Source organism: Apteryx rowi, unplaced genomic scaffold, assembly GCF_003343035.1.
Source record: "Apteryx rowi isolate R43461 unplaced genomic scaffold, aptRow1 scaffold_165, whole genome shotgun sequence".
Taxonomy (NCBI): domain Eukaryota; kingdom Metazoa; phylum Chordata; class Aves; order Apterygiformes; family Apterygidae; genus Apteryx; species Apteryx rowi.
In genome coordinates this window covers 1,075,456-1,092,986 of record NW_020447919.1, presented here as the reverse complement: position 1 = coordinate 1,092,986, position 17,531 = coordinate 1,075,456, and the positions used below count along the sequence as shown (strand labels likewise).

General features: G+C 37.1%; 1 protein-coding gene across 6 annotated transcripts in view; it reads right to left on the bottom strand.

Annotated features, from left to right (window-relative positions):
* CPQ (carboxypeptidase Q) overlaps positions 1-17,531 on the bottom strand; it is a 168,168-nt gene that overhangs the window by 20,275 nt on the left and 130,362 nt on the right. For all 6 annotated transcript variants that reach the window (XM_026060131.1, XM_026060130.1, XM_026060129.1 and 3 more), the window contains one exon: positions 15,424-15,625. In XM_026060131.1, coding sequence (XP_025915916.1) covers positions 15,424-15,625 — 202 coding nt within the window. The remainder of the gene's footprint in view (positions 1-15,423; positions 15,626-17,531) is intronic.

The following is a 17,531-nucleotide window of genomic DNA, read 5'->3' as shown; positions in this document are numbered from 1 at the left end:
TTACAATTTCATCAAAACAGATATTGTTTATACAAGTCAACATTTCTCAAAATCTTTCTCTCCTTAAAAGCTTGAAGAGCTAGTCCATCTATGGAAACTATTTCTGCAAAGAATTGTAAATATGAAGAAACACCAAATCATATATCTAGGAACAACGTCTTTAGTGTAATAATATCATGGTGATCTCGAGATGCTACTAGAATATAGTATGTTCCAGCACCTTAGTCTGAGTACTCAGTATACATGATGGCTTCCTTTGAACTTACCTTCTGATTCCCTAAAATATGTGTAAAAACTCAATAATATTGTAACCTCTGAGGACTCCAGAACAATTGTTTGACATAGTATCACCAATGGTAATGCCAAAAGAGACAAAGAAAATGATGTATATTATAATGTTGGTCCAGATGGGATGGACAGTGTGCTTAGGGATGAAAAACAGAAGGATGTATAGAGTGGGGCAGTGTATGGGTCTGAGGCCATTCAGTATTTTCACTGTAGACCAGAATGATGGAATAGAGTTCTGCCTATGCTGAGGGACAATGCCAATCAGGGAAGCACAGCAGGGACACTGAGGGTAAGATTCCAGGTGACCTTGACAAACTGGAGATACTTGAAAAAACAGGATGCTGTTCAGTAGGGGCAAGTGTAAGATACTACATCAAGAAAGGAAAAATCAACTTCACATAGAAGTCTACTGCAAGAGAAAATAAATAATCATGTCTCTGGGTTCCTAATGGAGAGAAAATAGAACTAATGGACTTAAATTGCAGCAAGAAATACTTAGATTAGATATTAGAAAAACCTTCCTATGCACTAAAAATAGCATTGTAACAGACTGGCTGGTGAGACCATGTTTCCATTATGGTAAGTCCTCAGGAACAGCATAAACAACCATGAAAGAAATGACACAGGTATTGCAAGATCATGCTGGGACGGAAGGATGTTTAGAGATCAGATCAGATCAGAGGGATCTCTAGAGACCTTCTCGTCAGCTCTGTTGTTCTATGAAATCTAGTCTGTTTGTATGCATTTCTGAAACAACTCCTTAACAGACTGCAGATCTTTTTTGTCTGACCCCTTACTTGATCTGTGACGACAGCCAATTTCGGCCTGCCAGGTAGAGGGAAATTCAGAATCACTATTCCAGGTGGACCTCGCATGCACTAAACTAGATGGCAAACTTTGCGAGAGCCTCATGCCGCATTTCAGGAACAGCCTAGAAATAAGAACTTTACATCAGAAAARTGTCCTGCTCCTAAATATTTCACCTGAAGTGCTGTGTGTGCATGTATGAAAAATAGTGGTAAAAGTCTCCCATCTGTCTGCTCATGTATGGGCAACTAAAGACTGATGCTTCTCAGCCTGCTCCTAAAACCTTCCACAGTTTTGTTTTGCTTGGTGGTGGTGGTGGGTTTGGGTGGTGGAGGTAGGCAGGCAATCAAGACATTTCTTGTCCAGGTAAAACCACTTTAATTTAGGATTCCCACAGTAAGTTCTGTCCTCAGATAGAAAAATATATATATTTTTTGTCTCATATTTGTAATTTACTTTTGTAAGTTACTTCCAGTAGCTTCCAGCTGGTGACTTGTTTGTAAGTTACACATCCCAAAGGAAATTTGGTCCAGCTGTAAAATTCCAATATTCTAAACCCTCACATCTTTGCTGGTAGGGAAGGAGAATCTACCCCTTGAGAAACCAAGGTGCAAAACCTTTTCCCTCCACAATGCCACATAAATCATTTTAAACTGTTTCGAATTTTAAGATCCATAAACATTTTCTAACACATGGATGATCCCTACTGACATCAGATGGATAATCAAGCCTACTGACAACAAATTTGCTCTCTTCTTAGTTGCAGATGATGTTTTACATTTTTAGGAGTAATCCACAATCCCTCAGGAATTTGGAGACCACAGTTTGAAAATCACTATTTTCAGCTGTTCTTTACTTTAGCTTTCTTTAAACACAGCAGCAAGAACTACAAAAATTCTACTGTCCTAGAAGGTCATTGCTCAGGTTTAATATAGTTAATAGAACTGAACTGTTTTAAAATCTAGTTTAGCCAGCTAAGCAACAGGAAGAGTGCCCATTTTCTTTGGTGGATTTCCAAGCTCTACATGGTGATTGAGACAGCACTCTGTCAAAGGCACTGCAAATAGCCAAGAGCTGTGAAGAGAGTGGCCCTGCTGGATAATAATTCTTAATTAGGTTTTCTGGCTCTTTGGATGGAGTACTTRAATAAACTGCTGCTCACATTTAGGTGCACGTTTTTAGCTTGAAGACAGATTTGTTTACTTAGTGTCCCTAAAACACATTTGTAGGAAGCTCTTTCACATAAGCTGTTATTTTCTTTACAAGCATTCAGTAAATTTGAGCAGCTAAACCTACACTTGTCCTAAATACATGCAAGGTCTGATGACTCCAGTAGAAGATGGACTGACTCAACTATTAAGGTAGTGAAGTTTCTTTCCTCTTTATTGCATTTTACAGAAAAAGGTCGCTCCCCAGCACCTCTCAGGGTAACTGCTATCTTTAGGGAAACAGAGCAAGCATTAAATTGTTTGATGATGATGGTAGCTCATGTCAGAGACAGAACAATAACCCAGCACCTCTGGGCTTGCATTCCTATGCAGCCCACAATCTTTTCTTGCAGATTTGTCACTGCAAGATACAAATGCATCTTCAGTTTCTTTCACCATACGTGTTTCTCTGTGACCGATTCCACAGCTGACCAAAGTTTTTATTTGATTGGAATTATTATAAGAAAACACAACATACTATCATTGGAAAGAGGGAGATCTGGGRAAAGTCTGTCAAAAAGGTTCATGTTGCTCAATAAATTCTGCCTTTCAGAAATTCAATAGCACTGTAGATTTGCATTGGGACCAAAGCTGTAAAAACAGTTTTGAAGACAAAACGTTTGAAGGGATCCAATTCTGAAGTTTGTTAATGTTAACATTTTTCTGGAGAAACTGCCACCAAAACAATTTTGAACTTGCTCCTTTGAGGAAGATATCTCCATAAACGATTTCTGAGCTTTGTATTTGTTCAGATAGGTCTACCATCAAAAGCATTCTTCAGAAGCCTCAGACATTTACATATAAAATGCCAGCTGCAAATTAAACCTTGATGTGCTTGCTGCTTAAGGAAGAGACAAGATTTCTGAGTAATACCCAAAAGTGTGTTGCTAAAAAGCTTTCTGATCCTGGATCAAAAACACACCTGGACCAAAACCATCATGTGTCCTGTAGTTAAGATACTTTTACTGTCTCCTTTCCCTGTAAAACTTTCAGATTGCTGGTGAAAAATTGTTGTAGAGGTGCTGTATTATTAGCTTTATTAGCTATACTGAATAATGAAAGAATAGTAACAGAGTAATGAGTGTAGTTTAAACTTTAGAGTAACATCCATTGCTTCGCCCTTGCCCATTCTTACATCAATGTTTCTGTTACAAAACCTGCTATATCTCTGTCCCAGTCTGATCTCTCTGAATGTATTCTCTTAGATTTAGGTTTTTGGCCTTACCAAACTGGACTAAGCTTCAAGTTTCATTCAACATTGTATAGGCAGTGTTTTCCTAGATGGTCCAACATAAAGTTGCAGCTCAGCAACATCTCCAACATCTGCAGCTCAGCCCTTTGGGAGCATGGGACTAGTGGCAAATAGCAGAGTCACTTAAAAACAAAGAACAATCTGACTTAATTCCTGCCTAGTATCTTGTCCCTATCATTAGCTTTGGTGTCCAGAAAAGCTCTTCCAATTTTTCAATGTGTGAACCCCCTATTTAAGTCATTATAATCCTTCTGTTCTTCCATGCTCCCAGATATGGCCATTCCAAAGAAAAACTAGCATGCAGAGTGATTAGGAAGAAAATAAACTTTAAAACATGGAAGTTCAGGTTATCATCCACTAWCTATCTTCAACTGTTCATGAAGAAGTCACTGATTTTGAGCTTCTGCTTTTCCTTGCAGCCCCTTATTAAATGGAAAAGACATATTAATCCAGTGAAAATATGTAACATTTAAAAATTATTATTGAGGAAACAAAGCTAAAGGGGGAAATGAGAATAACTGTATCAGTTGCTATGCTTCTGTTCTTAYGACTAATTATCAGCAATACAGCAGTACTTAGAGGACACACTAAGATTATGGCTTTATAGGATAGCTTTTGCATACCAGGAACTGCAATGAGTACATAACCTGAACATGAAAGATACTGCATGGATAGTTGTAAGATAAGAAGGACTAACGCTCCCATTTTTTTTCCAACTGACTGATTATTCCAAAACCATAGAGAAAGTTTTTAGCAGAGACAGGAAACAGACACAAATCTCTAAAATTAGTGTCCTATCACTCCAATGTATATTAAAATTATTGGGTAGCATTATTCAGTAGCATTATTGGGTAGAACATGTCYGAAATGTTTAGAGGCACCTCTCATTTTCCATCCAGGTAGTCAAGAGCAGCAGTTGATAGATTTTTTCTTTTGTTTTGTTTAAGGAGATGGAGTGGAAATCTTTCTACAGCCTAGGACTGCATCAGCGCTTTTGTGCTGCAGAATGACACTGAGAATTGACAATGAGTTAACCTGACCACTACGGCCCTGGATAAGAGCTTTCCCAGAGCCCTTGCCTCCCAGCACGCACTCTTCATTCCACAGGTATTGCCTTCTGGTCTTTTTCTTAGATTTATAATCGAGACTATATTATGATGCAATGAATTGATACAGGCTCTTAAAAAAGGACACAGGGAAGATGGTAGTGGGTATTTGTGGTCTGCACTAATGAGTGACTTGAATGCATGGGGCTCTGCTATGGAACAGCCAACAGGCCTGTCAGCAGCTCATGGGTCAGGATCAGAGAAATGACCAGGAAGGGAGATATCACGGTGCATGTCAACTACAGATGGTCTGATCATGAAGAGAAAGCTTTCTTTAAATAAGTGGAAGAAGTCTCATGATCGCAGGCTCTTGTGGGGGACTTCAATGTGATAACTAAATACCTGCCAGAAGGGCACAAGTAACCAAGGAAATTTCTGGAGTGTGTTAGGGGAAATAAGGAAGAACTGATTAGGAATACAATAGCCAACAGCAGTCTTGGCTGCAGTGACCATGATATGGTGCAGTTTAGTTTAAGATCTTGAGGAACTGAGAAACGCATGTAGCAGAATAACAAACCTGGACTTCACAGGAGGCAGTCCTGGTTTGTTTAGTGAATTGGTCAGCATGATCCCAACGGAGGCTGCCCTGAAGGGCAAAAAAGCCCCAGACAGCTGGTTGTAGGCCAGTCAACCTTCAGTCCCCAGGAAAATTATGGACTGGAGGGGTGGAATAAAACTGGACGAAAAACTGGCTGAACAGCTGGGATCAAAGGGTAGCCATCAACAGTTTGAAGTCTAACTGCTGGCTGGATATAAGTGGTGTTCTTCAGGAGCCAATACTGGGCCAAAACCCTTACATCTTCAGTAATGATCTGGACAATGGAATAGACCATGTCTTCATCAAATTTGTGGATGATGGGGGAGCAGTTCTTATGCTAGAAGGTGGAGCTGCTGTTCAGAGAGGTCAAAAACCAGGAGGAATGGGCTTACAAGGACCAATCAAGATTCAAAAACACAAATGCAAAGTCCTGTACTGGAACAGGATACCCTTCTGCAACAGTACAGGCTAGGGACTGACTAGCTAGGTAGCAGCTCTGCAGAACAGGACCTGCAGGTTCTGCTGGACAAGGTGAACAAGAGACATCATTGAGACCTTCTGGCAATGAAGGCAACTGGCTACATTAGCAAGTGATTAGTGAGCAGGTCAAAGGAAGTGTTTATTCAGAATACCACATCCTCTTCTGGGCCTCCAGTGCAACAGAGATGTCAACAAACTGAACTGAATCCAGTGGACTCTCACTAACCCGATCAGGGGCCTGGAGCACATGAAACACAAGGACAAGCTAAGGTAACTGGGTTTGTTTAGTGTGGAGAAGAGAAGGTTAAAGGTGGATCTAATTCCTGTCTTACACTACCTAAAGAGGAGTTAAGATGGAGCTATATTTTCCTCAGAGGTGCACACAGAAAAGAGAAGAGGCAATGGATACGAGCTGAAACAAGAGAAATTCCAGTCGGACCTAACAACATTTTTGTTCACAATAAACATGGTTAAGCAATGTAACAAGCTGCTCAGAAACACTGTGGAATCTCTATCTTTGGATATTTTCACAACTTAGCTGGACAGGCCCTGAGCAACCTCATTTAACCTTGAAGGCAGTCCTGCTTTGAGGAGAAGGTTGGACTAGATGACTTCCAGAGGTCCCTTCCAATGTAAATTTTTCTATGATTCTATGAAAATGAATTTAAGCAGTTCATCTCACCTAACTGCAGGGGCCTGTAAATCTAGTATCTACTTTAAGCTGGTCCTCTAGGATCTCTCTGTCACCAATGAAGAAAGAGGTTATCTGTAGAAAAAAACTCCTCTCTTTCTTAAAGTAGGTGTCAGGAAATCTCACCTTGGATGAGATCAGACCCAACTTACCATGTAAAAATAATAAAGCATTTTGTATCGCAGATGATCAGCTTGTTCTCATCATTACCATTCCAATAGTGTTTACAGCAGCTGTGTTTGTTTGCTTTTTAAATAAGTTGTGGTTTTAAATTTGATTCTAGGTCACCAATGGAAACTCTGAATAGTTGAACAGATACCAGTCCTTGAAGAATCCTATTAGAAACACTCATCATGTGACTCCATATAGGAAACTACTTTGAGAGCTGCCAGCCATCTCTTAATCCATTTAACCTGTGTCCTTCCCATCAAAGGGAGCTTACAGTCAGTATTCCTTGAGTACTCAGCTACTGAACAGTTTATTTTATTCAGTATTTGATATTGATGTAATTACAGTTTGCTTTCCAGGAATGAAATCCAGAAATCCAAAGATATTACTAAGAGGTGCTGCTGTTCTTAACAGCCACGCTGAATCATTACACATTTGGTTAGAAATCTCCCAACATTTCCACCTTATGAATGCATCTAATTTTTCACATAAATTCCAAAAGGGAAAAAAAGAAATGTTGAGAGCTTTACATTTAACTTTCACACTTTTCCATTTGAGGAACACTTTCCACCTCCAACTTCCTTATGGAAGACAAATTAAACCTTTCTTTTTATATTTACTTCCTTATTTGCATGAGCTTCAGTGAAGTGGAGGACAGTTCTAGGAATAAGTAACTTGTACTTCCAAACTGCATATTTAACATGTTAACACTGAGCTCTGTGTGTTAATGTAGGACACTTGTTTTTTTAGGCTCAACAAATGGCAACTGATTCCATATGAACTGAATATTCCCACCCACAGAAATATAATTCAGCTTTCCTAAGCAGTAAACAATAGAGAATTAATATGCCTGTCAGAGGCAGAGCCAGAAAAAAAAACAACCACACCCAAAATCCAACTGAGATTCTCAGTTAGATATTTTTCAGTCCTTCTTTTTGGAGACAGATCATATTCTCCTACTAACAAGGTGTGTAGCAGGAGCAAATTTGTTGATGATTTTTAAAATGTTGAAGAATTTTGTGTGGTTAAAGAAGAAACATATTTAATATTAGTCTTTTACCCTAATTGACTTCATTGAACTTCTCTGAAGAGCAAGCATCTAAAAATAGGAGCACTGTTACAGAAGTAACATTGACAAAATATCTCTAAGAGAAAGAAGTCCATCAACCAAAAAGTGCAGGAACCATTAGAAATTACAATTTTCTTTAAATCAATTTAATTTCATTTTTCTCTACTAGATAAATGAGGTTATTTAGTATTTGTACAATGTTTAATGCACTGAAACAATTTTATTTCTTCTGGGCTTATAAAAGCCAATCAAAATGTCACAGTTTCAAACTCATCTATTACAATATTCATATAAGATTATTTTAAGGCTTCCTTGCCTCCGTTTTTTAAAAGATAAATGTAAGTAGTATGTAATATCAGCTGCTAAACCAGTGTGCTGTAATTCTTAGTTAATGACCACAAAAAACATTGTCAATTAAAAAGCAGTAGATACTTGAAAAAGAGAATAACTGGAAATAAAATATGAAAGTCAAGCTGTTCAGCAATATATGATAAAGCTTAAGTATTTTTGATTTCACAGTTTAAATTTCTTCTAGGACTGTCAAGTTTACCTGTTTCTTATTATTCCTGTTTCTAATTATTCCTGTTTCTAATTACAATTAAGACTCCCTAAACATTGTACACCTCAAAGACAAGATGTATCGATATTCAAAAACTAAGTCTATTTGAAATAGGTGAGGATTAAATAGGAAGGAGGTATTTCATTACAGAAAATGCTTGTAAGATTTACAGGCAGACTCATGGATTTTTTAAGGCCTACAAGAGCTATTACCATCTAATGAGATCTTTTGAACACCACACTGGAAAGAACCTCACCTTGTAACTCCTGCATCAAACCCAGTCCTCCTACCTGAATCATCTTTGACTTTTTGAAGGACACCCAACTCTTATTTTACACGTTCAAAATGATGGAGAATTCATCAAGTCTGTAAGCTGCTTCTGTTAACTAACCTTATTCTTAAAAGCTGTTCATTTTCCTCCATTTTGAGCTTGTTTAGACTTAGATAGACTGAATCTCTAATGAATTATTTTTTAAAACAAGACTAAAAGGTGCTGTCATTAGAAAAATCTCTACCCAGCCTAATATGTATGCTGTAATTGAGTCACTGTTTAACATACCCTTGCATAAACTGAAAGAAATCTAACATCTCAGGCTTCTCACTCTAAGGTATAATTTCTAAACTTGCAAGTCTTCTTGTAGTTCTTTTGTGATCCTGCTCTCACTAAAACCTCACTAATACTGTATACATGAAGTAAAAACACTTAATACTACCTGCTAGTAAAAGTAGCATTCACTCTTGCTTATGTAGACTGTTCTATTCTGAATGTTTCTATCAGTGAGCTAACAACTTAGTACTAAAAATTACTATTACAGTGGGAGCTCATAGTTAAGGTAGACATTTAGAAAGTCAATTTAAGAAGTAGTCTTTTATGTCAGAACAAGTGTGTACAAGCAGTTTCCAAGTATTTGTGAAATCATCAATTATTTTGCCACAAAGATGGCACATTATTTTTTATCTGAAAGGACTGCCTTGTGCCCTAGCACTAGAGAAGGACATGCTCCAATGAGAAACAGACGACAAAAGCCCTCTTAAAACTCCTMGTAAAATTTTACATTCAGGCACTATGCTTAATCACCTAATTACATCCCTCTCTCCAGTAGTATCATCCCAGCTGAATATCTGCGTGTCCTGTACCTAGTCTACAGGAAACAATTCTGATGAAATTCTGATGCTTTTTGTTAATTATTACAAGTAGACAAATTGCAATATTTGGAATTTGAAAATTGGAAGAAGTCCAATATTCCAAAACAAGTTTCAAACCCAAGCAGTATAATGGTGGAAAGAACTGTAAACTATGATCAAGCTTGTCTGGAAATCAAATGGCACAACTGGAAAGAAAACATACTCTAACCTACAGACTATCTCTTTTATTAAATGATTAGTCTCAAAGATGTTAATGGTAACTTTATTAAAAACAGGAAAGGTCACATAATAGGCCAATATAAGGTACTCACCATCATAAAAAGTTGCAGTGCATTAATTTTTTTTTAATTAGTCTAGAGCAATTTCTAATTTCAAAAGCCTATTTTTATGGAATGGTTATAAATTAGATCATAGATTAATTATTTTACAGATTAATATACACAGTTCTAAATGCAATCAGGATTTTAAATGGTTCTAATAGCTGTAGCACTTATAGCAGGATCTTTAAGTGCCAGGCAATTAAAATTGTTCTTTTAACATACTGGTTTAATTTAATATCTCCCAAGTTGCAGAAAACTTGACTTCTGCAAAGGAACATACTCATTCACCATATTTCCTTTTGGAATGATAAAATAAGACATTTAAAAGGAAATGAATGATCTTCAAAAAGTAATACAATATTGCTAATTATTACACTACAGTGCTGGTACACTTATCTCAGAGAGATTAAAAATCAGGCAAGACATAGGTGTACACCAGAAGCACCTTACTTCTCATTTCCTGGCAAAAATAAACCAGGCACATGGTGGCTGGCTGGTATTGGTAGTATGCATCAACACATATCCAGATCAGTGGGAACTCAGAGAGAGTTATGGCATCTCCCAATGAGTATATAAATGCATCACCTGCGGACTAATTAAAATTACCTACATACTTTAGCACTATGTATAAAGCTAATTTTGTTAACAGTGTTTAGGAGTTTTGTCTAACTTATTGCTTCATGAGAGAGCAGGAGACATTTCACTTGTGTCAGTCATTTGATCAAATAACTGGAGCTGCCAGGTGATACCTATACGGAACATTTCAGACTGCAAATCACACAAACAATATATATTAAAGTGAGGAGGTCAAGTTGAACACTTCTATTTTTTTAAGGGAACTTTTTTCTCTCTCTCTCGTCTTAAAGAAAGGTTTTCTTAGAGTGAAACAGTCCTTACCTGTGCACAATCAAGACAAAAGTTCTTCAGCATTGGCTTATGAAGTCTGAGGACTATATACATCTGTTTTTTCCTCTTTTTCCTTACAGTTTTTATTCTTCTGGCTATTAAAAGAAGCTTGGAAGCTGGACCCAAAGATTGCCCAAGTCTGCAGAGAGTTTGAAACAAGTATGCTGAGATCYCACGCTTCAAGTACCTCAGTGGAATTTTACTTCCCAGCAGTGATACAGCCAAGACAATAGAGTTTACACATCTATAATTTGAGAAATATATATTTTATACAATTCTGCTTGCCCAGCTGGGAACCCCAGGTTAGGGAGTTTTCCCATAACACTGTTTCCTCAAACACACCTCTGGCTGCCACCAAGCAAAACAGCAGGTTTGGCTCTTGCATGTAAACCTTCGTGTTTGGTGCTATAAGGTAGGTATGGGTACATGGGAGAAGGGGGGCAGCATGCTCTGGAAAAGGAGGACAACAACAGAATTTGACCTCTTATGTAATAAGAAATGAAACAGTGCATGCAAAAGTCAGGTGTCCAAGGGCCAGAATGCATCTTATTTTAGATGGAAGTAATAAAAAAGCACTATAAAAATATAGAAATGAGAGAAATGATGTATGATAGTATTTGTTTGTTGCCTCTGAGAAAATGACTAATACATTTGGTTATAAATTAATTTTGATTTTTGGAGAAACATTAAAGTTAGATGAACTACTGATTTATTTGTTTCTGAAAGAATAATTTCTCCTGTCATGTAATGTAACAAAAAAAGCAAGACACCGTCACTGTGGAGACAGAGACACATGAACAACCAACAAGGTTCAGGGTGACACTGAAAAAAAGAGTTTCACCTCTAGGTCTCTGGTTGAATTTTAAATAGAGGAATTGCCACATGCTTTCTGAGAGTTGTTTGATTTCCTGGGTCAACGTGGTCTCAGATACAGTTCAGTTCCTAATGGACAAGTGTTCCCATCATAAACATTGTAACAACAGATAACCTCATTTACAAACCCAACAGAAAGGAACACCCTTGAACCAATTCTCCTGAAAATACTGTGTCACAATAGCTTTCCATTTGCAAAAATGTGAGAGCACCAGTTTTCCTCTCCCATAATATCTAAATCTGAACATTATTTCACTGCATACCATAATGAACATATAATCACCTCATTCCCCTCATTCTCAACTTCTGAAAGCTTACAAGGACAGCTGACTCAGCCCCAATGCTGCTACCTTAGGAACTGGTGTAAATCACTTTAGAAGTAGCCTTGTGATCAGATACACTGCTTTTTTAACAAAAATACCAGAACAGTGGTCTAGTGGGGTTTGCTAAATGTTTTTTGACCCTTTCAGACAGTGAACAAGCCTGCTGTAAAAAAGCAGGCAAAGAAATCACAGGAAAGCAAAGCAAAAAACCCCAACAAATACCCCTTCCTCCTTTAATTGCAAAAGCTGGTCACACTTGTTGGTTAGAACATAGTGCTGGAAAAGAAAAGCCAACAGTACATCAGGAGTTTACATATATGCTTGACTAAAACCAAATACATAATTGAATATTTAAAAATAAAACTGAGAAAGATAACAGCATTATTAATAAAGGAGTAGTCTTAGGATCAATGGTCACCTCAAATTGTAAAACCACAGCATAAAATGTGATGCCACAAAAATCCAACTTCATTTGATTTGTGCTTCGTGAAAAAGCAAAACACTCGCTATACAAATATTTTCAGTAGCTGAAAACTGGTTATCATTAAAAAAACAAAAATACAGACATTCCTCTTGTTGGACTGAACTGTTCTCAACATAATCAAATGTAAAGGCCACTGATGGAAATGTTTCTAATATTTTGCAGTCATACAGCATTACACTGCTGTGTCCTAAGCAGATTACCTTGCCTGTACTTGAGAGGTATTAGTTAAACTTCATACCATGGTTTGTAAAGCACTCTGTACTTCTCTGGCCTCTCTCATCCTAAAACCTCAGAACAATCAACACTGTTTTCTTGCAAATTCACTTAAGCAACATTATGAATGACATTTCATTGCATGTCCATTGAAAATAAAAGTGTTGGAAATAGTAAAGCATGAAGCAGGAGTTACTTGGCCTGCCTGAGGAGCAACTATGAATGGCTCTGAAAAACACACGCAATGTTGCCTTCTGTGGACCTTTCAGACCAAAAGGAGTGGGAGGAGTAGAATTTTAACTTAATTTGTATCTACAAATCTGACCATAGACTCTATTTAATATAGTAAAGAAGAAAAATTTTAGAGAAATGATGTCAGAAACCATTCTTTTCGTTCAAGAAGTACACCATATTTTCTCTAACTCTTGCAGAAACAAAGCTATCAAGTGTATTTTCAAGAAAATATTTAAATAAAATTGATGAACTGTCAACACTTGGCTGCTTGTTTAAATTGGACAAAATTATAAAAGCTGTTAGAGTGTGTTCAATTTGTTCCAATGTTATGATATACCATAAGGACTCATTGGAGCAGTGAGAATACTGCAGACAAGGTGTGAAGATTACAAGATGTCTTAAACTTCTCCCTGGTACAGTATGAAAYACAATCTGAAGCAGCAGAAATTCTTTTAGTGGAGTTAATTCTTTCACATCAGGTCCCAATAGGGAAAAAAAGAATCCCTGCTCTTTACTCTGTAAGAACACTTTGTTATTTGCTTAACAGGAAGTTAAATGAATCAAAGCTTCAGACAGCAAAAACCCCACAATAAATTAATGTGCCAAATTTTWAATAGGAAGGCAAATCAGATTTATTTAAAAACTGAAGTCTCTGTTCTGATGCACTTTGTATTTTTCCCAAGGTGTAAAGTGATCTCACAGTTTATGGTATTTTTCATAGCTTTTCCTTTCTGAAGACACCGTAGTCTTATCTGACCACTGAGCCACATGGTAAGAAATCTGGGTGGTATTCCTTCTTTTCCTGTGTTTTATTACTGCGAGTAAGTGGCACGGCAGGGTCATGTCGCGAGCTAAACTCTCGTCTTTACCAAAACAGGGAGGCCTACTGGAGACTACATGTTGGGAACAGTTCCTGGCCTGCATCGTCACCTCAACCATGCCCACACATTGCCTGGGAAGGTGCTAGCTGGAGTGGGGTGTAACTGTGCTGGGAAGTGTGCTAACATTTAAAAAGTATGGACAACCACGGGAGAGCACTCCGGGTTCTGCCCTGGCCCTTCTGAGTTTATTTTATACATGTAGCCCAGGTGACCAATCAACAGGACCTTGGCAAGCTGTGTCTGTTTATGCTTCAGGTCCCCCTCAACCAATGAAAAGTGGTATAGCAGAGCTCAATACCTACTGCCATCACAATCACCACTTGCATTTTCAGCTGAAAGCATATTTGAATATTAAATTCTTCTCTCTTCCATAAGTGTCTCCCTCAGACTGGAAGCACAATGGAAGTCCTGTTACTGCCTGCCAACAAGAGACTACTTCTTACCTAGGAAAGCCTTCTGATACATTTTCTAAACATCAGCTGAGTGGTAAGTTCTCAAAGTCCAGCTACAACACAGACATGTCAGTTGACAATTCTGGACTACCGTGCCTTTGCACGGGTGCTTAGAGGCGGTGGAGGATGATGCATGGCTCTGGCCTCTCGGCAGGGCTTACGGTGTTCTCAGCCCAGCGCTCAGTACTAATGTTCAGGCAAGACGTGCAGTCAGAGCCTAGCCAAGGGTGCATGCCAGTGGCACACTGACATTATGACATTACACTAAACACCTTGAACCTCAACTGGAAAACAGCATGCCAGCTACATGAAGCCCTAGTTGTTTAACAATACCCATTTATCTATACTTCTTGCCCAATACAGATGTTTTGCTTTGGAAATTAGATTTCCATACATTTATCAAGGTAGTCAACATCACAGTATTTTTGTACACCACAGGTGAGTGAGAAGCAAAGGGTTGCTTCCACAAATAAGAATCATACATTCCATAACTCATTATATCTTCCACAAGACCAGGTAAGAAACAAGGCAGTTAATCACAGATTAGGAGATCCCAAGGCTATAGTAACTATTGGTAAAACTAGCATGATAAACACACAACAGCCTATTTCAGTCATAAATCACTAGAGAAAGAGAACCTTAAACTTTTAAAACTGATCAGAATTTTTTAAATATCAATGTCATAATTTTTTTTTTTGTCATGCTATTATTCAAATATGGAAACTACAATGGAAATTGTAGTGTAAATTCATTCAGTTTCATTCAGGCTAGCCCCTAACTGGAAATCTTATGCTCTGCAAAACTCTGCGCTAGCGTGGGGTCTTCCTCATGGCAGAGTTTATACAGTGATGGACCTCCCTCATGGCTTACAAACGTCTTTTCCAACAACTGCTCCTCACTTGGACGCAGATATAGTACTCCAAATAAGCCCCCAAACTGGTTTGAACTTCAAAGAATATTACTTCTTTAGCATACATTAAAGCACTGTAATCTTTTAAAGGACAGGTCTCCAAATAATTGTTTCTTCAGCATATAAAACAGTGAAAAAACCCTTATATTTCAAAGTAATAATAATAAAAAATTACTTGTTTTGCATTGGATAATTTCTCTCTACTTTAGTTTACTATTTATAAACCACCAGTCTGGGATTAATTATTATAAATCCTTAAAGCTGAAAAGAAGATTTTAGGCATGTTATGTTATGCATAATCTACACCATTATTAAACTGAAGCTCAAATACACATGGTGCTCTATTTCTGTAGGTTACCTTTAAATATTTATCTATGGTAAATTTTATTCCTTCAGAGAAAATGTTTCTTATTATTTTCAAAACACTAGACTGCCAGAACAATACAGGAATTCTCTTCTGATGTAACTCTGTATGAAGGAAACAGTATTATTTATAAAGTACTCTGCACACTCACCTGGCACCCCATCTCTCATCCAGTAATCAATGTCCGTTCCATCTGCGGTGTCATAAATATCTGTAATATTGATAGGCAGCAGTAGAGTCATGATCTCTTTCACAATGTCACGAGCTTCATCAGTACCAGTAAAAGCCAGTCCCATTGGCCTGAAGGTGCCCTCATCAGACTCCATGACAACATCGAAGTTGGAGATATTTTTCTAAACATGTAAGGAAAGAATATATTCTTTTGCGATTTCTGTTTTTATGTATCAGGATATATTGAATTCTATATGTTACTGTGACAGCAGACAATATCAAATTTGTTGAAGAAGCAGAGAAACGTCTCCTGTGATTATATGTAATGTAAGCATAAATTAAGGGGCCTAATCTCTCTGGTTGAAAATATTGAAATAATTCAAGTTCAGTTTTGAGGTACTAGCATTTTATTGGATCCACAACATGACTGGCCCAGCGTTTTCCTGAAATAATTGCACTGAAACTTAAAAGGTACCAGCTAGAAACGTAAGCCATTACCACCATCATTTTATTTTCACTTGCAGCTCTCATTTTCTTCTCAAATCTGAAGCTCAAGAAATTCTGTTGCAGAGTGGAGAGTGTGCAGTCTGTTCAGTTTTAAAATTAGACATACTGAAAGGTTGGTTAGACTGTGAAGGATATCCCTTTTGACAAACCAGCTGTTGTCTCTTCAAAAACATATTATTTTCGATATACTATGTGGTCAAATCTGACTTAGCTAGAGTACTGAAATTCTAAGGTTCAGTCTGACCTGAAGGAATTAATGCCTATTTGAAAGAAAGTTAGTATTTTCAAGGTAAATCCTTACAGGAAAGGTGAAATTTTAAGAATATGCCTATACATGGCATAATAACAATTGCTTTCAATGTGCACTTGGAATATTCTTTTTAGCTAAAAGAATAAAACTTATCTTCCAGAGCCATTTATTTGCCTCTTATACACTCAGAGCACTCAGACATAAAGGTCTAATTGAAATAAAGCACTTATGAACTTCACAGGAAGAAAAGTTTTATTCTTTTTGAGAGACACTTAAACTATTTTTGCAAAATAATGCAGTTTATGGCCCAGTCCTGCATAAAAAGTTATACTTCAAACTATCCTGAAAATGACTAAGAGAACTTATTCATACTTGTAAGGGATGGGAGATCTTACTTCTATGCCCAGATCTGCTTTGAGAACTTTATGGCTGTCATGGATTATTACCACAATATCATTAGAAGAGCTATGTGCTCTCAACGAGTAATAGATCCATGTTATTAACAGGTTATATAAGCTTGCAGTTCAATAAATAATTCCTTCACCTTTTTCTGGATATAAATATGAACTACAAATAAGAACTACAGGTGGCTGTGAATACAATATTGCACAAATATCAAAACCTGACCCCATAAGTTTTCAGAAGTTCTTTATAGAATTTGCCAAGAATTGTGTCTTATATTATTGTATTTATACATTTCATATTTATATTTTTCCAGAATTTTTCTCTTTTGAGTGAAATAAGTTCCAGCATAACAGAGGTATTCACTTCTAACTTAGAAACATATACAGCAGTTAAAAAATTTGATACAAACCCCTTGCATACAAAGAAGCAACCATAAAGGTTTATAATACCTTAAAATAACCAATCTACCTATCCACTTATCAACTGTTGGAAATCAAGATGAAATAACTGACATTGTCACCAAATTGACAATTGCTATTTTTGTACAATGAAAAGATCTTAAGTCTTTAAAAGTCTAAGCATAAAGAATTAGGATACATGTGATCTCTAACCCTGTCATCAAAAGCAGTATTACAGGCCACGAATCTCAACATGAGCTCATGATATGCCAATCCTCTCTATGCAGTGGAAGAGAAGCAGGCCAAGGAAAACACACTGTATTGTAAAAGGGACTAATGATGCTCAAAAGTTGCAGGTACAACAGAAAGAATGTCTTAGAATGAAAATCATCTTTATATTATAAGTCAAATAGCTGAGACAGTATAAGAGGGAAGATGCTACAAATTTCTGCTGGTGAATGGAAACAGAAGTAAAAGTTTGCCATTGAAGAGTCAGTATTTACTGAAGTTAATTTTTTTTTTTTTTTT